The sequence below is a fragment of the Penicillium bovifimosum genome (genome assembly GCF_028826915.1).
Source record: "Penicillium bovifimosum strain IBT 22155 chromosome Unknown utg000008l_segment0_segment0, whole genome shotgun sequence".
NCBI lineage: Eukaryota > Fungi > Ascomycota > Eurotiomycetes > Eurotiales > Aspergillaceae > Penicillium > Penicillium bovifimosum.
This window is the reverse complement of record NW_026622717.1, coordinates 1421034-1437518: the sequence shown is the minus strand read 5'-3', so window position 1 is coordinate 1437518 and position 16485 is coordinate 1421034. Positions and strand designations below refer to the sequence as shown.

Genomic DNA, 16485 nt, shown 5'->3' with positions numbered 1-16485 from the left:
TCTTCGAGGGGAAGGGCCGAGAATTGAGCACGAGGGGCAAAAACCGCCGTTCACTTTACAGTTTGTCATCTGAATTGGAGCATTCCACAAGACATCTGTAGTACGAAATCTGCCCGGACATGTTGCGATGCCGGTGATATCTCTCTTGGGTCTGCTCACCACCTGGAAAGACATGATCGTCACGGTCTAGAAGTGCAGCATCGATTGTTTCAGGGTCTGGACTCTGGAAGCTCTCCAGTCTGGGTAGGGGTTCCGGATGACACAATAACCCATTAATCATGATATCGCTCGCGGCGCGGCGGCGGCTCGCCCTGTTATAGATGAGGTCGGTGCCTTCCAAGTTTGCGTCATCGTGTATTAGTGTAATTGTTGAGAGAGAGAGAGAGAATCCATTCGGCTTTTCGTAACTTAAGGTCACATGTAGCCTTTGTTGAGAGGGGAATGAGACTACGCCGCTACAGAGTAGAAGGTGGTCGTTTTTCATCACGTGATGCGATTGAGTGCTCACGGGCCACGGCCGGTTAGTGCGTACACTTCAGCTGATCCAAATTAGCGCGAAGGCTACATGTGACCTTAAGTTACGAAAAGCCGAATGGATTCTCTCTCTCCCCCCTTCAGCTGATCCAATTCCTTGTTAGATATGATTCTATCCACCACTATATTCAGTACATACGACCATAGGGTGTGGAAAACAGGGCTTCCCGTCCGCTCAGCCGTACTTAAGCCACATATTCTGCACAGTCAATACTCAATTTGCCTCTAGCACCCAAGCGGCACTCCAAGGTGAGTGCGGGTGATATGGGTGAGAAGTTTTGAGACTAGGGTGAGAGAGGTGAGAACGGGGTGAGAACGGGTGACAATTCTCACCGTATGGGTGATAGGGGCCAACTCATTCGAATCCTAAGCCCGCTCCAAGAACAATTCTTAAGACCAGCCCTAAGGCCGGTTTCTTACTCTGCCATGATTTTCGTTGATTCTCTTTACCACTCAAGATATGTTCTCCGAACAGAATATCCCGAAAGCACTCCAGGAGCGTCTTGCACGTGCAATATCACGTGGCTTCACACGTGAATATCAAGACGAGAAGGAAAAAGAGGGTAATACTATCTGCCACCCTGAGCTAGCGCCTGCCACGCTAGAGAAATACGACTATGCGGTTAGCAATTGGGCTCTGTATGTTTGACTAATATTTCACCGATATTATTTCCTAATTATCAGCAGATGGAGGATTTCTCGTAATGAGTCCACTGACCCAGATTTTCCAAACCTGCCTGTTCCGACTCCTGAGCTTCTGAAACTTTTCGCAGAGTTTTACATCAAATCATGCAAAAGAGTTCCGTCTCAAACTTCGGCTTGTGGTCACTTCACCAGCTTTACGTCAAAGTGGGAGCGAGAAACTTCTCGATCCCTTCCCAGGGAAGTCAAGAATGATGTTCTTAACGTAAGGGGCCACCACTATCCTTTTTTTAGAGCTCGCAGCTAATTAAAGAAAACAATAGTTCATTAGAACCGAATTAACAGTGAAACATAAGCTCCCTACAAAGCCCAGAGAGCGCTTCCTGGTCAACGGAAAGGACATAGATTACCTGCTTCGACACCTGTTTGTGGATGACTCTCACGATTATGTACATGAGAGAGTACGCGTGCAGACGGGAAGTTCTCTCTCTTTATTCGCTGGCTCGGGTGCAAGAGCAGGCGCTATCGTCGAATCAAGTGCCTATCGCAAGTCAAATGAATGCTTATATTATAGGGTTTGTATCTTGATGATTATATTATTTTTGATTATATGGAGTGGCTAATTATTATCAGCACCTTTCATTTCATCTCAAATGGAGCAAGGAAAGGGGATGCTTGATACGCTGGGTGACAATTGATCCCGAATTCATAAAAGGCTGGCGTTATCGCGACGATACTACCTTGTGAGTTTACGAGCTAAAATCATCCTATTGAAGACGGCTAATATAGAGAATCAGGCCAAAGAATTGGTTTAGAGAGCATCCAGTTCTTGGAATGAGTTTTGTCTTCTGGGTAATCGTTCATGGGGTGGCGGATGGTGCCTTTAAGGGACTTGCTACTGTAACAGAGGTTCTTGCCGCAAAGCCACCTAAGGGAAGAGAGTCATGGACCCTAGAATGGGACGAAACCGTAAAGAATCTCCCATTCTTCAGAATGGTTGATTCTGGAGGACCTAAATCATCGAAAGCATTGACTTTCTCGTCGTTGCGGCACAACTTCACCAGCTTGGCCCAGCGCGACGGGTTCAAAGACCAGTTGCGTGTACATGGGATTCGAGGAGGCATTGCAAACAAGATCGACCGTAAGTACATTTGTGCCGTCATACCCCAAAATTACTAAGGAATTTCAGCCAAGGCTTCTCAGGCTACTCGTGGGCAGGCTCTTGATCACCAGAATCATGACACCTATTTGAAATATCAGTCTTCACTCAAGGCACTAGATATACAGGCCTTATTCTATGATTTAGAGCCTGACTACGAATGCCGTGATATGGAACAAAGCATGTCTCATCACCGAGATCCGAACGTACCACTCCATCTCAATGCAGCTACGATCGCACAGTTCGAAACTGACGATGAAATTGTGAAGATAAATCAGAGAATTGCCCACATAACCCAGGAGATTGCTGGAAGATTGGAAGAAAATAGCCACCTCCAATTTGAACGGGCTCGTCTTTATAGCAAGAAAGCAAAAAGATTGCTAGCCTGGAAGAAGGATTTCATCAAAAGCTGGTGGGATACTTCATACGCTGAGTATGTGTCTGGGAACGACTTCTCCGAACGCGACTCAACATCTCTTTTTGACATCTACAAGAAATATCTACCAGAGCGCTCCCGTCTCAGCGAGAATCTCTTGAAGAAGGCATCTCTAGATAGTGAAGTTGGTCGACAGTGCCTGGAAGACATGGTCACTATTTGCACGTCAAGCGAACGTACCGTTTACTATCCCGGCATGGCCCCCGAGGGAGGGCGTTGTCCAATATGCGAGAAGTCTATACTAGAGTGAGTGTACCTGAAGGGCATTATGGATCAAAAGGCTGATAAACGGACAGCATTCCCCCACAAGGGAGAGCTAAGCATATCCTACAGTGTCGAAGAAAATCCTTAAATGGTGCACAGTACCAGCAGCGCTACAGGAACGAGAAGCGCGCCCATCGACGCGTACAGCGCAGCTTTGTTCAATTTTGCTATCTTTGCGCCGAAATTTTCCATGACGAAAAATCCTGGAAGAATCATTGCAAATGCCATCTCGATGGGCTCAAGCCCCGATGTGGTCTCCTGACCTTCCGTTCCACCCTTGTTGCCCCTGGTTTCTGTCCATTCTGCTTAGGCGACAAAAGCAAGAATCCCGACGAGAGATTTCAACAATGGGTCACAAAATCAACTCTCTTGAACCATATTGACGAACACTTAGGTTCAGCGGACTCTTCAGCCGCAGTGTTCTGCCCTCATCCATGTTGCGAAGAAAGGAAATATGTTGACAACTTACATCTCCGGCGACACTTCTTTGATGCACATTCAATCGAAGAGCCGCGCTCAAATTGTGTTAAACGAAAAAGGAAGTGGCAGCTTCAGCCAGAGCCAGTGGGAACTACTTTCGAGATCATGAGTGATGAAATATTGCCGAGCCCAGAGGATTATATTTCCACCACTCCGCAAACCAGTTTTGAAGATCCGGATATGAGCTCTATAGATGATCTCTTTATGGAGTTCATACGTGTTGGTGACAACTATGTGCAGAACACTGACCAGGTGATATCGTCTCGTTGATACGGACTATTGCAAGAAACGAAGTTGCTATGCGTCAGACTATTCGTCATTACTGAACATTTCTTGCACAATTCAATGATTCTAGATTGACAGCATAACTATTAGTTTGTCACAGACTTCAATTAAGATTTATCTTTCTTCACCTTATCTAATTTCCATAGCAAGCTCTAGGTCTGTGGTCAAGAATGGGAGGTAGGAAGCAGAAGACTTTGGTCCGTGGAAAGCAGGGACGGTTCGTGTACATGGCCACGATGATGGCGTCTTCCTCACCGTTGAATTTTCGTAGCTGGCGCCTATACGTCTTCGCAACCAGGTCTACAAAAAGTCAAGCACGTACACATTCGATCATAAGCTGGGTTTACGAACGAGGTCATAAGGCCCCAAAGTAATATTCTTAGAGCGGCAAAACGTAAGGAAGTCTCTTTCGCATTCACGCTAGTGGTATGGAAAACCCGGTAGGAAAAACCATACCCAAAGAGATTTAAATGCTATCTGACTTTTATCTGGTCACCATGGGGTCGTGTAACGCAATTCTATCTCAGCAAGTATAGTAAGAAGAGAAAGAGAGAGTGATCGTTCGATCTAGGAGCGGGAGATGAGATACCATGAATGATAGTCGGAGGGCTTCATTGAATTGTACAGTCCCTAATGATTTTCTAGTTCGGGCCTTGTGCAGCTAGAGATTTGACTTGACGATGCTGATGCGGGTGATGGAGAAGATGTCGAAGAAGTCGTTTCCGAAGAAGTCGTTCCTGAAGAAGTCGTTCCCGAAGAAGTCGTTTCCGAAGAAGTCGTTCCTGAAGAAGTCGTTCCTGAAGAAGTCGTTCCTGAAGAAGTCGTTCCTGAAGAAGTCGTTCCTGAAGAAGTCGTTCCTGAAGAAGTCGTCCCTGAAGAAGTCGTTCCTGAAGAAGTCGTTCCTGAAGAAGTCGTTCCTGAAGAAGTCGTTCCTGAAGAAGTCGTTCCTGAAGAAGTCGTTCCTGAAGAAGTCGTTCCCGAAGAAGTCGTTCCCGAAGAAGTCGATTCCGAGGAAGATGATTTTGATGAAGGCGATGCGGGGGGAGAAGATGTTGATGGAGAAGATGCCGAAGAAGGTATGTTGGGAGCAATACATGAGCTACCAACCTTCAATCCGTTCTCCAATATGCATCCTGTCTCATCTCCATTTTGATTGGAAATTTGAATAACTCCGTTGTGGTTTACCTCAATCCATGCAACAGGCCGACCTTCTATTTTGCCGCAAATATCCACATGTAATTTGGAGTAGTCCTTTCGTGTACCATGCGTAACCTGGCTTATATCTAGGGCTTCGTTAATGCCAGTCGTATATTTGTGAATTAACACTCACCTGAACAGCTATCTCCATCAAGGAGACCAAAAGGTGCCGAGTGTCCCGTACAGCCATGGTTATCATCAGACCATATCACGCATTGGCCGTCATAATCGATGACTTGGAGAGTGCCACCTAGGGCGGCGCATATATAGAGGCTAGCGAGAAGAAGGAAGGTCGAGAAGGTCATCTTTTCGTCTTTGATACAAACCGTGTAGTATTTCAGGACTTAAGGTAAGATGAACAGTCACGATTTTGTGTGCCGGACCTGCGAATTAAATGTCCACAAGTCTCTAGATGCATTATGATAAAAGCCGTGGCAATAACCCTGCAATCTTGCGACATGCTTTGCAGCGTGCCTTGCGACACGCTTTGCGACACGCTTTGCGACACGCTTTGCGACACGCTTTGCGACACGCTTTGCGACACGCTTTGCGACACGCTTTGCAACACGCTTTGCAACACGAGTGGGAGGCACTCGAAATCTTTGTATGGAATGGTTCGGCAAGCAGAAACCGACTAGCGGGAGATATGTTGGCGAAACAGACCGTATAAGGATGATGAGGATGACAGCGAGGATATCTAGCTTTGTCCCGAATGAAATATGCTTATTCACCTCGGTGACTAACTAGTCTGCCATTACTCCTTTCTTTGAATCCAATCGATTCTTTAATATTTCTTTTTGCATGAGAAATATTAAGAATTTTGACTAACACGCAACCAGTAATCAGTTAACTTGCAGGATTACGGGATGACGTCTAGGACCATACCAATGAGCGAGTAACCTAGGTCTAGTCGCAAATCGCAATATCGCGTTAAAAGGGTAGGTGTTGGTTTCACCAGCTAGGTCTGTGTACACAGTAAAGTGAACAGGTATGCTATAGTAGCAAAGTGTGGATTGTATTCGGTTGTTGATGATGTATGTATGTGTCTAGTCTAGGTCTAAGGTGACCTAGGGGTAAACACCCCTGGATCCCGCACGTGACACAACGGCCCTCGGCGGTCACAACGCCGAGCGGCACGCAAGAAGGGAAGCCGCCAAGTCACAGTGGAATATATACCGACAGTAGGGCTCAACGGTGTGATAGCTCCGAAGAAATTTCTCGGGCCTTAAGTTGGGCTTGCTGCTGTTTAACGAAAACATACCATCAAATTTATCGATCGAGATATAGTATTCCGTCCTATTACTCCTCATCGGATGTCCTATCTCCGACGCTTCCCGGGTCGATTGGCTGTAGTATCGGCCTTTCTCTTTCCTGTGAGGACATCATAGTTCAAAACGTAATCTCGAAGTTTATCCAATGAGATTGTTCCTTCAAGCTGTTTTCCATGACTTGGATTGTCTCGTTTCCCGACCAGTATTAAGCGTTCTTTCAAAGCTACTTCATAAACCATGTTCACATCCGGTGTTCCTAGCCCATACAGATTCAACACCACAAAAATATGGTCCCTTGCAAGATCTTGCAAGGTTGCTCGCAGTGTGTATCCACCAGTTAAGAGGAATTTGTAGTAAATTCGTGACTCGAACAGGTAGACAACAATAACTTCCTGTTGCGAGTTGTACCATGTCGAAAGGATCTCAGGAATCTTCCGATGAATGGTCAGGAAAGTTCTCGTTTCCATTGGTTGAGATGTTTCCTCAAAGCCGGCTGCCAATGGTGGAAGATCACGGTCGGGAGTCCCAGGTGGCTGGAGACCTATTCCTACTGGCTCACTGATGAACTCTTCTTCCAGCGCATCTGGTCCCGAGTTCGTAGAGGGCTGGGGGGCTTCTTCGGAAGGCCTCAAGGTCAGAGGTTGGGGTGCTTCCTCAAGACCGGCTGCGAATGGTGAAATTTCACGGTCAGGAGTTCCAGGTGGGTGGGGATCCATCTCTACTGGCTCACTCATGATTTCTTCTTCTAGCGCATCTGGTCTTGAGTTCGCAGAAGGCTGGGGGGCTTCTTCAGGAGGCCGCGAGTACACAGGTTGAACTGCTGGACGCTCTTCTTCAATATCCATATCTGCCTCGACAGATTCGGGCGCGGCTTCGGCAAGCCCTCGGGGACTTTGTGGGAGGTTAGCTTGACGTTCATTCCAAAGCTGGTGAAATGGATATTTTCCAAAGAAGCAGCTGATAATATCTTTTATCACACCAAGCGACGTTACATATTCCGATTGTGGTGGATCGGGACCAAACATTTGGCTTGCAAAAATTTTCCTTCGTTGCCGATCATACTCATCTCGCGTGGGGCTGTTAAATCGGTGGCTCGCTTCCAGTTCTGGATCGTTTGTCGTGAATTGGGCTGTAGCATCGTCTTCCTCCACAAACCCAGGGGGGCTCTGCAGATAGCCCTGAAGTCTGTTGGACATTGATTGCACCTTATAATCTTCGTATTTGTAGAAATCCTCCCTGCAAAGAGATTTGAAAAAGCCTTGTGCGATATGTTGCCCCAGATCCCTGTTTTGAAGCAGGCTAATCTGGTCAGACTTAAAGCCTAATCGCGAACCCAATATAGCAAGCTTGTTTAAGCTCACATCCTCAGTGGACCATGCAGAATTTTGTCCAATAGTTCTCAACTGTCTTCCTTGGTGGACAAAATGCCTGCAGGCAAAAAGCCAAAGTTGTATCATGGATACATCAAACGAGTTTTCAGTTTCTTGCATTGTTGCAAAATCCTGCTCTGTAGTCTGAACTTCAAGGGATCCTCCAGCTCCGATGAGATTCCATTGACTTAGCATGACCTTTTTGAGGCTTCCTTTAAATTTTGGCGGGCAAAGACAGTGCAACGCTCTTGCTGGCCGTTCAATAAAAAGTGTATCTTGGATAAGCGTATGGAGAGATATTATTCTCCCAGGCGTTTGGAGAAGTCGACTCTTGAGGGCCTCCCTGTCTTCAGCAATTCTAATAAGAGGAAAGATTTTCTTTGAATCCATGAGATGGGTGACGCGTTTACGGTCTGCTAGAGAGATTTGAGGCATCAACCCTTCAATATGGTACACGGAATCCGAGTCAACAAGCCACTCGTACCCAGAACCAAATAACTGTGCCCATGATTCCTTTATCATGCACAAGTAATGATACAAGAGCTAGGAGGTTAGCTATGAATAAAACAGGCGGGTATTAAACATACATCTGGGCATTTAAGTCCCAACATCCTTGTTATTTGGGAAGATCTCAAAGGTTTCCATAGCCCAACGTACGGTAACAACTTGTCCAGAATGTCACGCCGACTAGCATCATTTTGCAAGCGTCGTATCTGTTTCCGACGGTCTTCGGAACCAAGTCTAGCCCACCATTTCTGCTCTAGGGCAGCATTTTGTGCAATTTGGTATGACCTGAGGGATCGGTATATTTCGCCGACAGTGAAGCTTATACTTTCCGTCGATTCCTCGCGCAATTGGACGAGCGCATCAGCCGAGATATCTAATACCAATTAGCCTTCAAAGAATGCAGCATCTGCTGAGATATCATACTGTCTAAATAGATATCAACCAGCCATGTAAATTCCCCGAATCTCTCGCCAGCTTTCAAACGATGTTTCCCATATACACATGTCATGAGATCGTCTCCTTCTAATACGAGATATGGCTGTATGGTAGGATCCAGAAGTGCTTCTCGGGTGACGTTTGATTTTTCAAGTGCTCTTGTCAGAACCTCCTGTTCAATGGTCGCAGAAACTCTGTGCTCAGGTTCCAGATTGCCGCAGCCTTCGATTTCAAACATTCTAAGAAGTTTCTCCACATTTTTATCAGCGATCTCTCGGGTTCCTGAGAGACTATTTGATTCAAATACGAGATGCTGTATCTTGATGATTGCGCATCCCTGATAACACCGCAGTCTTTGAAGCGCGAGGGTATTCGTTCGGTGACCAAGACTATTCTCGCTTGTGTCCATTTTCTTTTTTTCTTTTTTTCTTGGTGTAGGTTGGAAAGGGGGCATGAAAATCTGTTCGAAAGGGAGGCCGTGATATTTCTAAATGTATTTGTGACACTTAGATGTGTGGCGCATTTTGCACCCCCCATCCCATGTCGGTCCCTACTTCCTAGTACCTACTCCTACTACTAAAAATACGTACTATGTTAGTAAGTCAAAGATGCGGTTAGGAAGTAGGTAGCTGCCGTGCCTTGTTTCGCACTTGGACAGGATTACCAAAACCAGTGCCGCAGGTAGGGTAATGCAAGCACAATGGCGAACGCGAGAATTCAAAGACGATCATACATTTACCGTAATACCTGGTCAAAGCGGGGTCTTTTATTCGTTTCGCTGCAACCCATGTTCCCGGATCCTTGTGTTTAAGCCATTGAACCTTTATATGCTCTGATATTAGGCACTCCCACATTGACAAAGCGAGTTCCAGTCACCTTTCTATTCGTTAGAGAAATGTCAGAACGTGGCGCAACTCCATCCATGGACAGCCCTGCTGAGGTACGTACGAGGTTGAAGAAAGCGTAAAACATAATATACCAGAGAAGTATTGACTTGTTTCCGTTTCCTAGGGACATGTCCCCACGGTCAATCATGAGGAATTCGGTTTTTCTCTAATCAACAAGTTATTACGCCAGGAGCAAGAATCCAGACGCTACCACGGACACCTTGAGTCTAAAATCGATGTGGATTCTTCGACATATCTAAAACTGAGGGATTATTGCCTTCAGATTGAGAGGAAAGTCACCGCCTTGGAGTATATACGATCGCAGCAAGAGGCGTCTTTGCGATTCGCGGTGGAATCTTGTCAGATCATGTCCAACAACCTCAACCTTCAAAAGAATAAAGCGAACCAGCTTGAAGCTCGTCTCATTGAGTTGTATCCAGCGATTGATGAAATGCTTCATTCTTTGAATGAGATCTCGAGCCATCATGATTTCCAGAATAGCCAAAAGATCGAACGACTTCTTGAAGAAAACCGGTATCAGCGAGAGCTGAACGATTATCTTCAGGGGGCTCTTTCTGCTCGCGAAGAGGTGCTACAGGACTTGAAAAAGTTTCTCGCACAGACATTTCTGGGTTTTCCCGCAGGTGACCATAACACTGAAGTCCCTGAGGAACAGCAAGATGAGAGTATGCCCTGGTCTCCTTCGACTGATGATCGCTTCCCTGTTGATACTATCACCGATTTCCTCATGTGCGATATGACATAAACGGGTCCAGTGGCTGCCAGACTTATTCTTACCGGGAGTCGAACTAGGTCAGGAGATATTGAAGAGCGATGAATTTTGAGTAGCTTTTACAATAGTATGATATGTTGCAAAACACCCATCTATCATATTAGTAGAAGTGATGTAATACCTGACCGAGTGATATTGGATAGTTGATACCGACGACTATTGCAAGAAACGAGGTTGGTATCCATTAACAACTGGGGAGAAGGGACCAATCTGGGAGTAAGGACTAACCGGGGCGTAGGGACTTACCGGGGATTAGGGACTTACCGGGCAGGTAGGGGCTTACTGGGCAGTAAGGACCAACTGGGCAGTAGGGACCAACCGGGGAGCTGGGGAGTAGGGACCAACTGGGCAGTAAGGACTAACCGGACAGTAGGGACATACTGGGGAGTAGGGGTTAACTGGGGAGTAGGGGCTTACTGGGCAGTAAGGACCGACTGGGCAGTAGGGACCAACTGGGCAGTAAGGACTAACCGGACAGTAGGGACATACTGGGGAGTAGGGGTTTACTGGGCAGTAAGGACCGACTGGGCAGTAGGGACCAACTGGGCAGTAGGGACTTACTGGGCAGTAAGGACTAACTGGGCAGTAGGGACTTACTGGGCAGTAAGGACTAACTGGGCAGTAGGGACCAACCGGGCAGTAGGGACCAACTGGGCAGTAGGGACTTACCGGGCAGGTAGGGGCTTACTGGGCAGTAAGGACCGACTGGGCAGTAGGGACCAACTGGGCAGTAGGGACTAACCGGACAGTAGGGACATACTGGGGAGTAGGGGTTAACTGGGGAGTAGGGGCTTACTGGGCAGTAGGGACCAACTGGGCAGTAAGGACTAACCGGACAGTAGGGACATACTGGGGAGTAGGGGTTAACTGGGGAGTAGGGGCTTACTGGGCAGTAAGGACCGACTGGGCAGTAGGGACCAACTGGGCAGTAAGGACTAACCGGACAGTAGGGACATACTGGGGAGTAGGGGTTAACTGGGGAGTAGGGGCTTACTGGGCAGTAAGGACCGACTGGGCAGTAGGGACCAACTGGGCAGTAAGGACTAACCGGACAGTAGGGACATACTGGGGAGTAGGGGTTAACTGGGGAGTAGGGGCTTACTGGGCAGTAAGGACCAACTGGGCAGTAGGGATATACCGGGGAGTAGGGACTAACTGCGAAGTACGCATTTCATCGCTTCACCTTTGTAATTAAAGTGTTCCGTTCTTTCCTCCCGTATGTTTCCTGGATGTTGGTTAACTAGTTATTAGATGCTCGATAGGTTGTTACCACCGCCTCCCGTTTATTTGGATTGGTCTATTGCTTTCACAGGGCGCCGCAATATTTAGTTATTTACATTGTTCTGTCCTAGCGTGTCTCTTCTTCAATAGCACATCGGAACCCTGGCAACTCAATGTTATCCTGGGATACCAGTGAGCCCACCTGGCGGACTAACAGTTGTACCCTAGTTAACTATGCGACTATTCTATCAGGCTGGGAGCAGAACCCCTTATGCCCCTTTGCTATCTCTTCTCTCATGGCTTGAGAAAGGTGCGCAGACTTCCAGTTTGACCCCAAGGCTGAAACTCAGGTTCGAACAACTCAACATTCTTATTTACACGTGACCTAACCAAGTTTCTGATATCATGCCGAGTTTGGGTCTGCGCACATACTGATTTGAGATGAGTGGGCCATTCCTTATTAGATTGTGAGAATAAGCCTTACCAAGTACTAGCATTTTTCCCATTTGGCTTTCGATTTCTTTATCAAGCTGCCTTTCCCAGTTGGCGCGTCCGCTATGTACATCGATGAGCCCGTTCTCACCGATGTGTTGAATATCATCATCTGACTGAGCACGCAGTGGATCATAAATTGAGACATGAAGCATCTACTCAGCGTAAGCATATTGTACCATCATTATAGAATTGGACACTGACGTATCCATTATCTTGCCTGACGAGGAACTGTAGTAAGTCTCGTGCACTCTCATAGTCACCATTCCTATCCAACTGCCAGGCAAGTGAAATCTTCTGCGTGCATATTTGAGCCTTTTCATGGCCGTCGAGGAGCTCTTTGATATATGGTAACTGAGCTGCGATTCCTATACCGATGGCAATAAAAAAGGCATGTCCATAGTCGCCGACCTTGCCATTTAAATTCCAATTAACAGATGATGGGCCAAATGGGCCATCGATCCAAGCTCCGCAGTCTCTGTTTGGCTCAATACGATCCAAGAGTTTTTTTGTGAACCCGGAACGGGGACGAAGGAGGACTGAGATTGAAACCGCCCGGCCCTTGATATCATTCTCCCACCAACTGATTGTAAAAGGGTGCGATTGAAAAGTATAAAAAATGCCCACGGAAGGAACGCCCAGGTTGATGCGTTGACCGGCGCGCACAACCCATGGTCTAGGCAAGGAAAGTGTCATTCGCACGACATCGCCCACATATGGTTGTAAATTGATTCGGACATGGCTCCTTCCCACCACCGCGTTGCGATATACGATGCGAATTAGCTGTAACAGCACTGTGATAACGAGGGTGCATGTGAACACTAGTGGAAATACCCAAGAGTTCCCTTCAGCTGACCGGGTATGCTGCCATATGGCGTAGATCATCGTCACCGCACACCCAATGTGGGTTACAAGAAATACTTCGTAGACCCTTTTCTTGACTAGTGGCAAAATTATCAGAGCCACGAACATACTAGCGGTCTTGACTGAATTTCAGTATACAAACACAGTTTGGGAAAACCGGGAAAGCTTACCAGGAGACCGTGAAATTCCATCTGGTTTGCCCATAAAATCAGCCTCGATCGAGCAACGATTATAACGTGAGCTAAAGCCTCAAAGAGAGCTACTAATGCAAAAGTTCGATGTAGGAATCCATAGGAGTGGAGGGAAACTCCAAGAAGGCGAGCAGCGAACTCATAACCACCACCCAAGAACATTGGAAACAAGTTAATTAGTGAGAGCTTCGCTGCTCTCTTACCAGCATCTTGAACAGAATGAACCCGCACAACATTGCTGATGCCTGTGCCGGCGAAATAAACAACTGTGAAGATTAAATGGGTCCTTGATGTACATCCAAATCCGAGTAATCGCCAATAGGACTTGGCATAAATCACATGGCGCAATAGGAACGGTCGAACACGAGAGCAAAAGAAAGTAGAGGTTGATAAGAATGAGCACGTGCAAAAGGTAAGACGGTATAACAGGAATGAGAAAGCCGTAAGACCGAGGACTGTGCCGTAGATTGCCTCAGGTGTAGTCGGAAAATGAGTGGTAGCAAAAGTAGTCATTGGTGCCAAAAAAAAAAAAGAATGTAAAGTTCTTCTTTCGCTTTGGCAGACACCGGGGGCATATTTATAGTCTTCGTTATCTTCCATATTAGACTTGTCTCCTGGCGGTCAAGGATGATTGAAACAAAGCGGCCTCTGTTAGCATGACTGGCTCGAGTGTATAATCAAATCTCTGCAACCCAAGTCGCTGGGTGTCTACCTAGGGTTTTGCGGGGCTACCGGACGGCGGGGGCCGAAAGAGGAAGGTGCTTCGTGTACGCAATTCCTTTCCGCGACTCTGGTTTCGTGTCCGCGACTCTGGTTTTGTGTCCGCGACTCTGGTTTCGTGTCCGCGACTAGTCCAGTATCCGGGGATTGACTCGATATCAGGGAACGACTAGCTTTACTGTTGCCGCGGCCCAATCACAACCGACAGTCAATATCCTGATCATGGCTAGGGACGTCATCTGCGACACAGGAAAGGTAGCCAATGCCGACTTCCTCATGTGCTTGAGCTTCAAGGAAATAATCAAGCGTTGCCGCATAGAACTTATGATAAAGTATGTTGCCTTCGGTATCAGTAGATTGCTGACATTAGTCAATTCCACCATGGGGGAGATGGGTCAACTTGAAGATTGGAATGATAATTCCCTAACAGCTATCGCCGACAACAAACCCAATCGCCAATGTGGAGATCCCGATCGTCATGGGCATGGGCTTAGTTCTGAGAGGTGAGTTTCCCAATTGCACTTTTTACTAAGATCTCAACGCATTGACATCCCAGTTAGACATGGCTTACCCCACCCTGGACACCCCACCCAGAAGTATTCTATGAATTGGAAAGTCGATCAGGCTGGTTGCGGATGGCTAAGCCTTGGCAACTACTTTGGATACTCAACTGTCTTGATCAAAAAAAAGACCGCCGACAAGAAGCATACTAGCGTCTCTAAACTGCAAGTTGCGCTCCACACAAATATAGTGGGACTTGTAGAGGCTTTCTACGACAGCAAAGCCACTTATTTGGTTTACAATTACCATGGATTTGCTGTCAGTCTTTCGCAAGTCGGCTCAACACCCGCCGTCCAGTTAAGTGAGATTGATCTCGCCAGCATCTGCAGGAGCGTTCTCAAAGGCCTTGAGTATATCCATGAAGAGCTTCTGATAGTCCACGGCCGTATCGACTGTGACAACATAATCCTATGTTCCGATGGAGGAATTAAGATAGGTAAGTGTCATAGTTATACGATTTTCATTCATAAACCAAAACTAATTATTTAGCAAACATTGGGGATAGCATGGTTGATGATGGTCCCAGGTCCATGGAGCTAGATCGCGAAAAAGTTGGATTACTGTTGCTTCAACTGAGTGATTCACAGGTATCTCTGACTGAAGACCAAGCTAGCACCCAGCAAATCGGGTTTAGGCTGTCGAAGTATGCGACTCATTTTGTAGAGCATATTAGATCAGCATCGTTTTCTTACTTATTCGAGGTTGGGCACCTACACAACATTCCTTGGTCTCATGCTCACAGCTTATAGCATGCATTCTTGCAGCAAGTGCAATCGAACAGTCGGACGTGGTATCTGATACCACATTATCTAGATACAATTATGCATTGGGGCATTTTGCCACAAGAAACGGAGGGATAGATCGGATGGGATTCTACTTTGTCAGTATAGAGGGTGTCAAGAAACCGGATGATACCATCTGTATCCAAGTAAACATGTGACGTGCGGACTAAGCATGCATGCTTAGTCATTGTTGTGTGAACAGCCCGACCTATTGTCAAAGTCAGACTTTGTTGTTTTTAGTTAGTCGGACAAATTGACCATCGTGAATTGACCATCGTGAATTTCATCATACGTTTCGCCAGACATTTCATTTCTGTTAGAGGGACGAGGGTTCCCTTTTGGCGCTCTTGGCGTTTGTGCGCCACCCTCGTCGGATCAATTCTCCTCCCAGGGCTGTTGGTACACAAACCCCTGAATCCCTTCATGCTAGATAGTCAGATTCATTCATTCATTCATTGATTACTCTCTCATTCATATTGGTCTTCCAGATTGAACAGCCTTTAGTATCGCTGCTTATTCATGCTTTCACTGCCTCTTTTCTAGACGGCTGGCGGCGGCGCGCCAGGATAAATTGGGCCATAGGAAGCTGATTACGACAATTGAAGCAGGACTACGTACCGGTACGGGCTGGTGGGGGAACTCCGAACTTGACGGATATGCGGTCTGCATGTAGTACAGTTAGTGAAGGGCTCGGGTTATCATTGGCCTGCGCGAAAGTTGCATGAAGATTTTGACCCATGAGAGAGAGAGAGAGAGAAATGCATTTGCCCGATGTAGCTCGCTGTAAGTATGTATAAGCTGCTATGCGGGTTTGCTATCAGGCCTGCCGACAGCTGGAAAGTGTGGGCGCCAGGCTCCAGCCCACTGGATGACTGTTGGAAACTCGCTTTGCGCATTTCCGACCAGTCGCCCCCAGAATAGAAAAATATAGACTATAACAAAAGAAATGAACAAAAAAAGAAAAATGAGTGTCGTCCCCACTTCTGGCCGTAGGGACAGAATCACATCTCGCCACGTAACATCTCCGTATCCCCTTCGTTCCAGCCGCTCATCCTTGTCGGCTGCCGCTCGTGTGCCCGCTTGGATCAAGGGAGTACAGCGGACCTGGCACTGCACTCTTAAATGGCGCCATCCTTATTCTTCTTCTCCAATCGCACTGCACTAAGGTGTTCTAGTTTTTTTTAGCAGTATCAATAGTATTTGCACGCACGGAGGCCTCGCTCTCGACCCGTGTTGACTGGGGATAACGGCATCCATGGCAGGTTTTAAGCTGGACATTTCTGTCGCCGAGAAACGTACTCAGGGATCGTTTGTTATGGCACCGGCTACAGCGTTTGGTAGACGGACCGGCGTTGAGATCGGCGGCGGAACGCTCACGCGGTGGTGTTGGAGGG

General features: G+C 47.0%; 4 protein-coding genes across 4 annotated transcripts; 3 read left to right on the top strand and 1 right to left on the bottom strand.

Moving 5' to 3' along the window:
• Positions 1–994: 994 nt before the first annotated feature.
• N7515_010230 (uncharacterized protein) lies at positions 995–5251 on the top strand (the record flags this gene model as incomplete). Its single annotated transcript, XM_056670973.1, has 10 exons — positions 995–1173; positions 1222–1441; positions 1500–1637; positions 1810–1919; positions 1974–2317; positions 2366–3017; positions 3068–3767; positions 3947–3977; positions 4502–4876; positions 5139–5251. 10 exons carry the CDS (start codon positions 995–997, stop codon positions 5249–5251), a joined length of 2862 nt encoding a protein of 953 aa, XP_056517346.1.
• A 1064-nt stretch (positions 5252–6315) lies between these two features.
• On the bottom strand, positions 6316–7464 carry N7515_010229 (uncharacterized protein; the record flags this gene model as incomplete). The annotated part of the gene is made up of 1 exon (XM_056670972.1): positions 6316–7464. One exon carries the CDS (start codon positions 7462–7464, stop codon positions 6316–6318), a length of 1149 nt encoding a protein of 382 aa, XP_056517345.1.
• A 2011-nt stretch (positions 7465–9475) lies between these two features.
• N7515_010228 (uncharacterized protein) lies at positions 9476–10233 on the top strand (the record flags this gene model as incomplete). Its single annotated transcript, XM_056670971.1, has 2 exons — positions 9476–9520; positions 9592–10233. The coding sequence occupies 2 exons, from the start codon at positions 9476–9478 to the stop codon at positions 10231–10233; spliced, it is 687 nt and encodes a 228-aa protein (XP_056517344.1).
• Positions 10234–13970: 3737 nt separating this feature from the next.
• Positions 13971–14849, top strand: N7515_010227 (uncharacterized protein; the record flags this gene model as incomplete). The annotated part of the gene is made up of 3 exons (XM_056670970.1): positions 13971–14251; positions 14309–14745; positions 14815–14849. The coding sequence occupies 3 exons, from the start codon at positions 13971–13973 to the stop codon at positions 14847–14849; spliced, it is 753 nt and encodes a 250-aa protein (XP_056517343.1).
• Positions 14850–16485: the final 1636 nt, after the last annotated feature.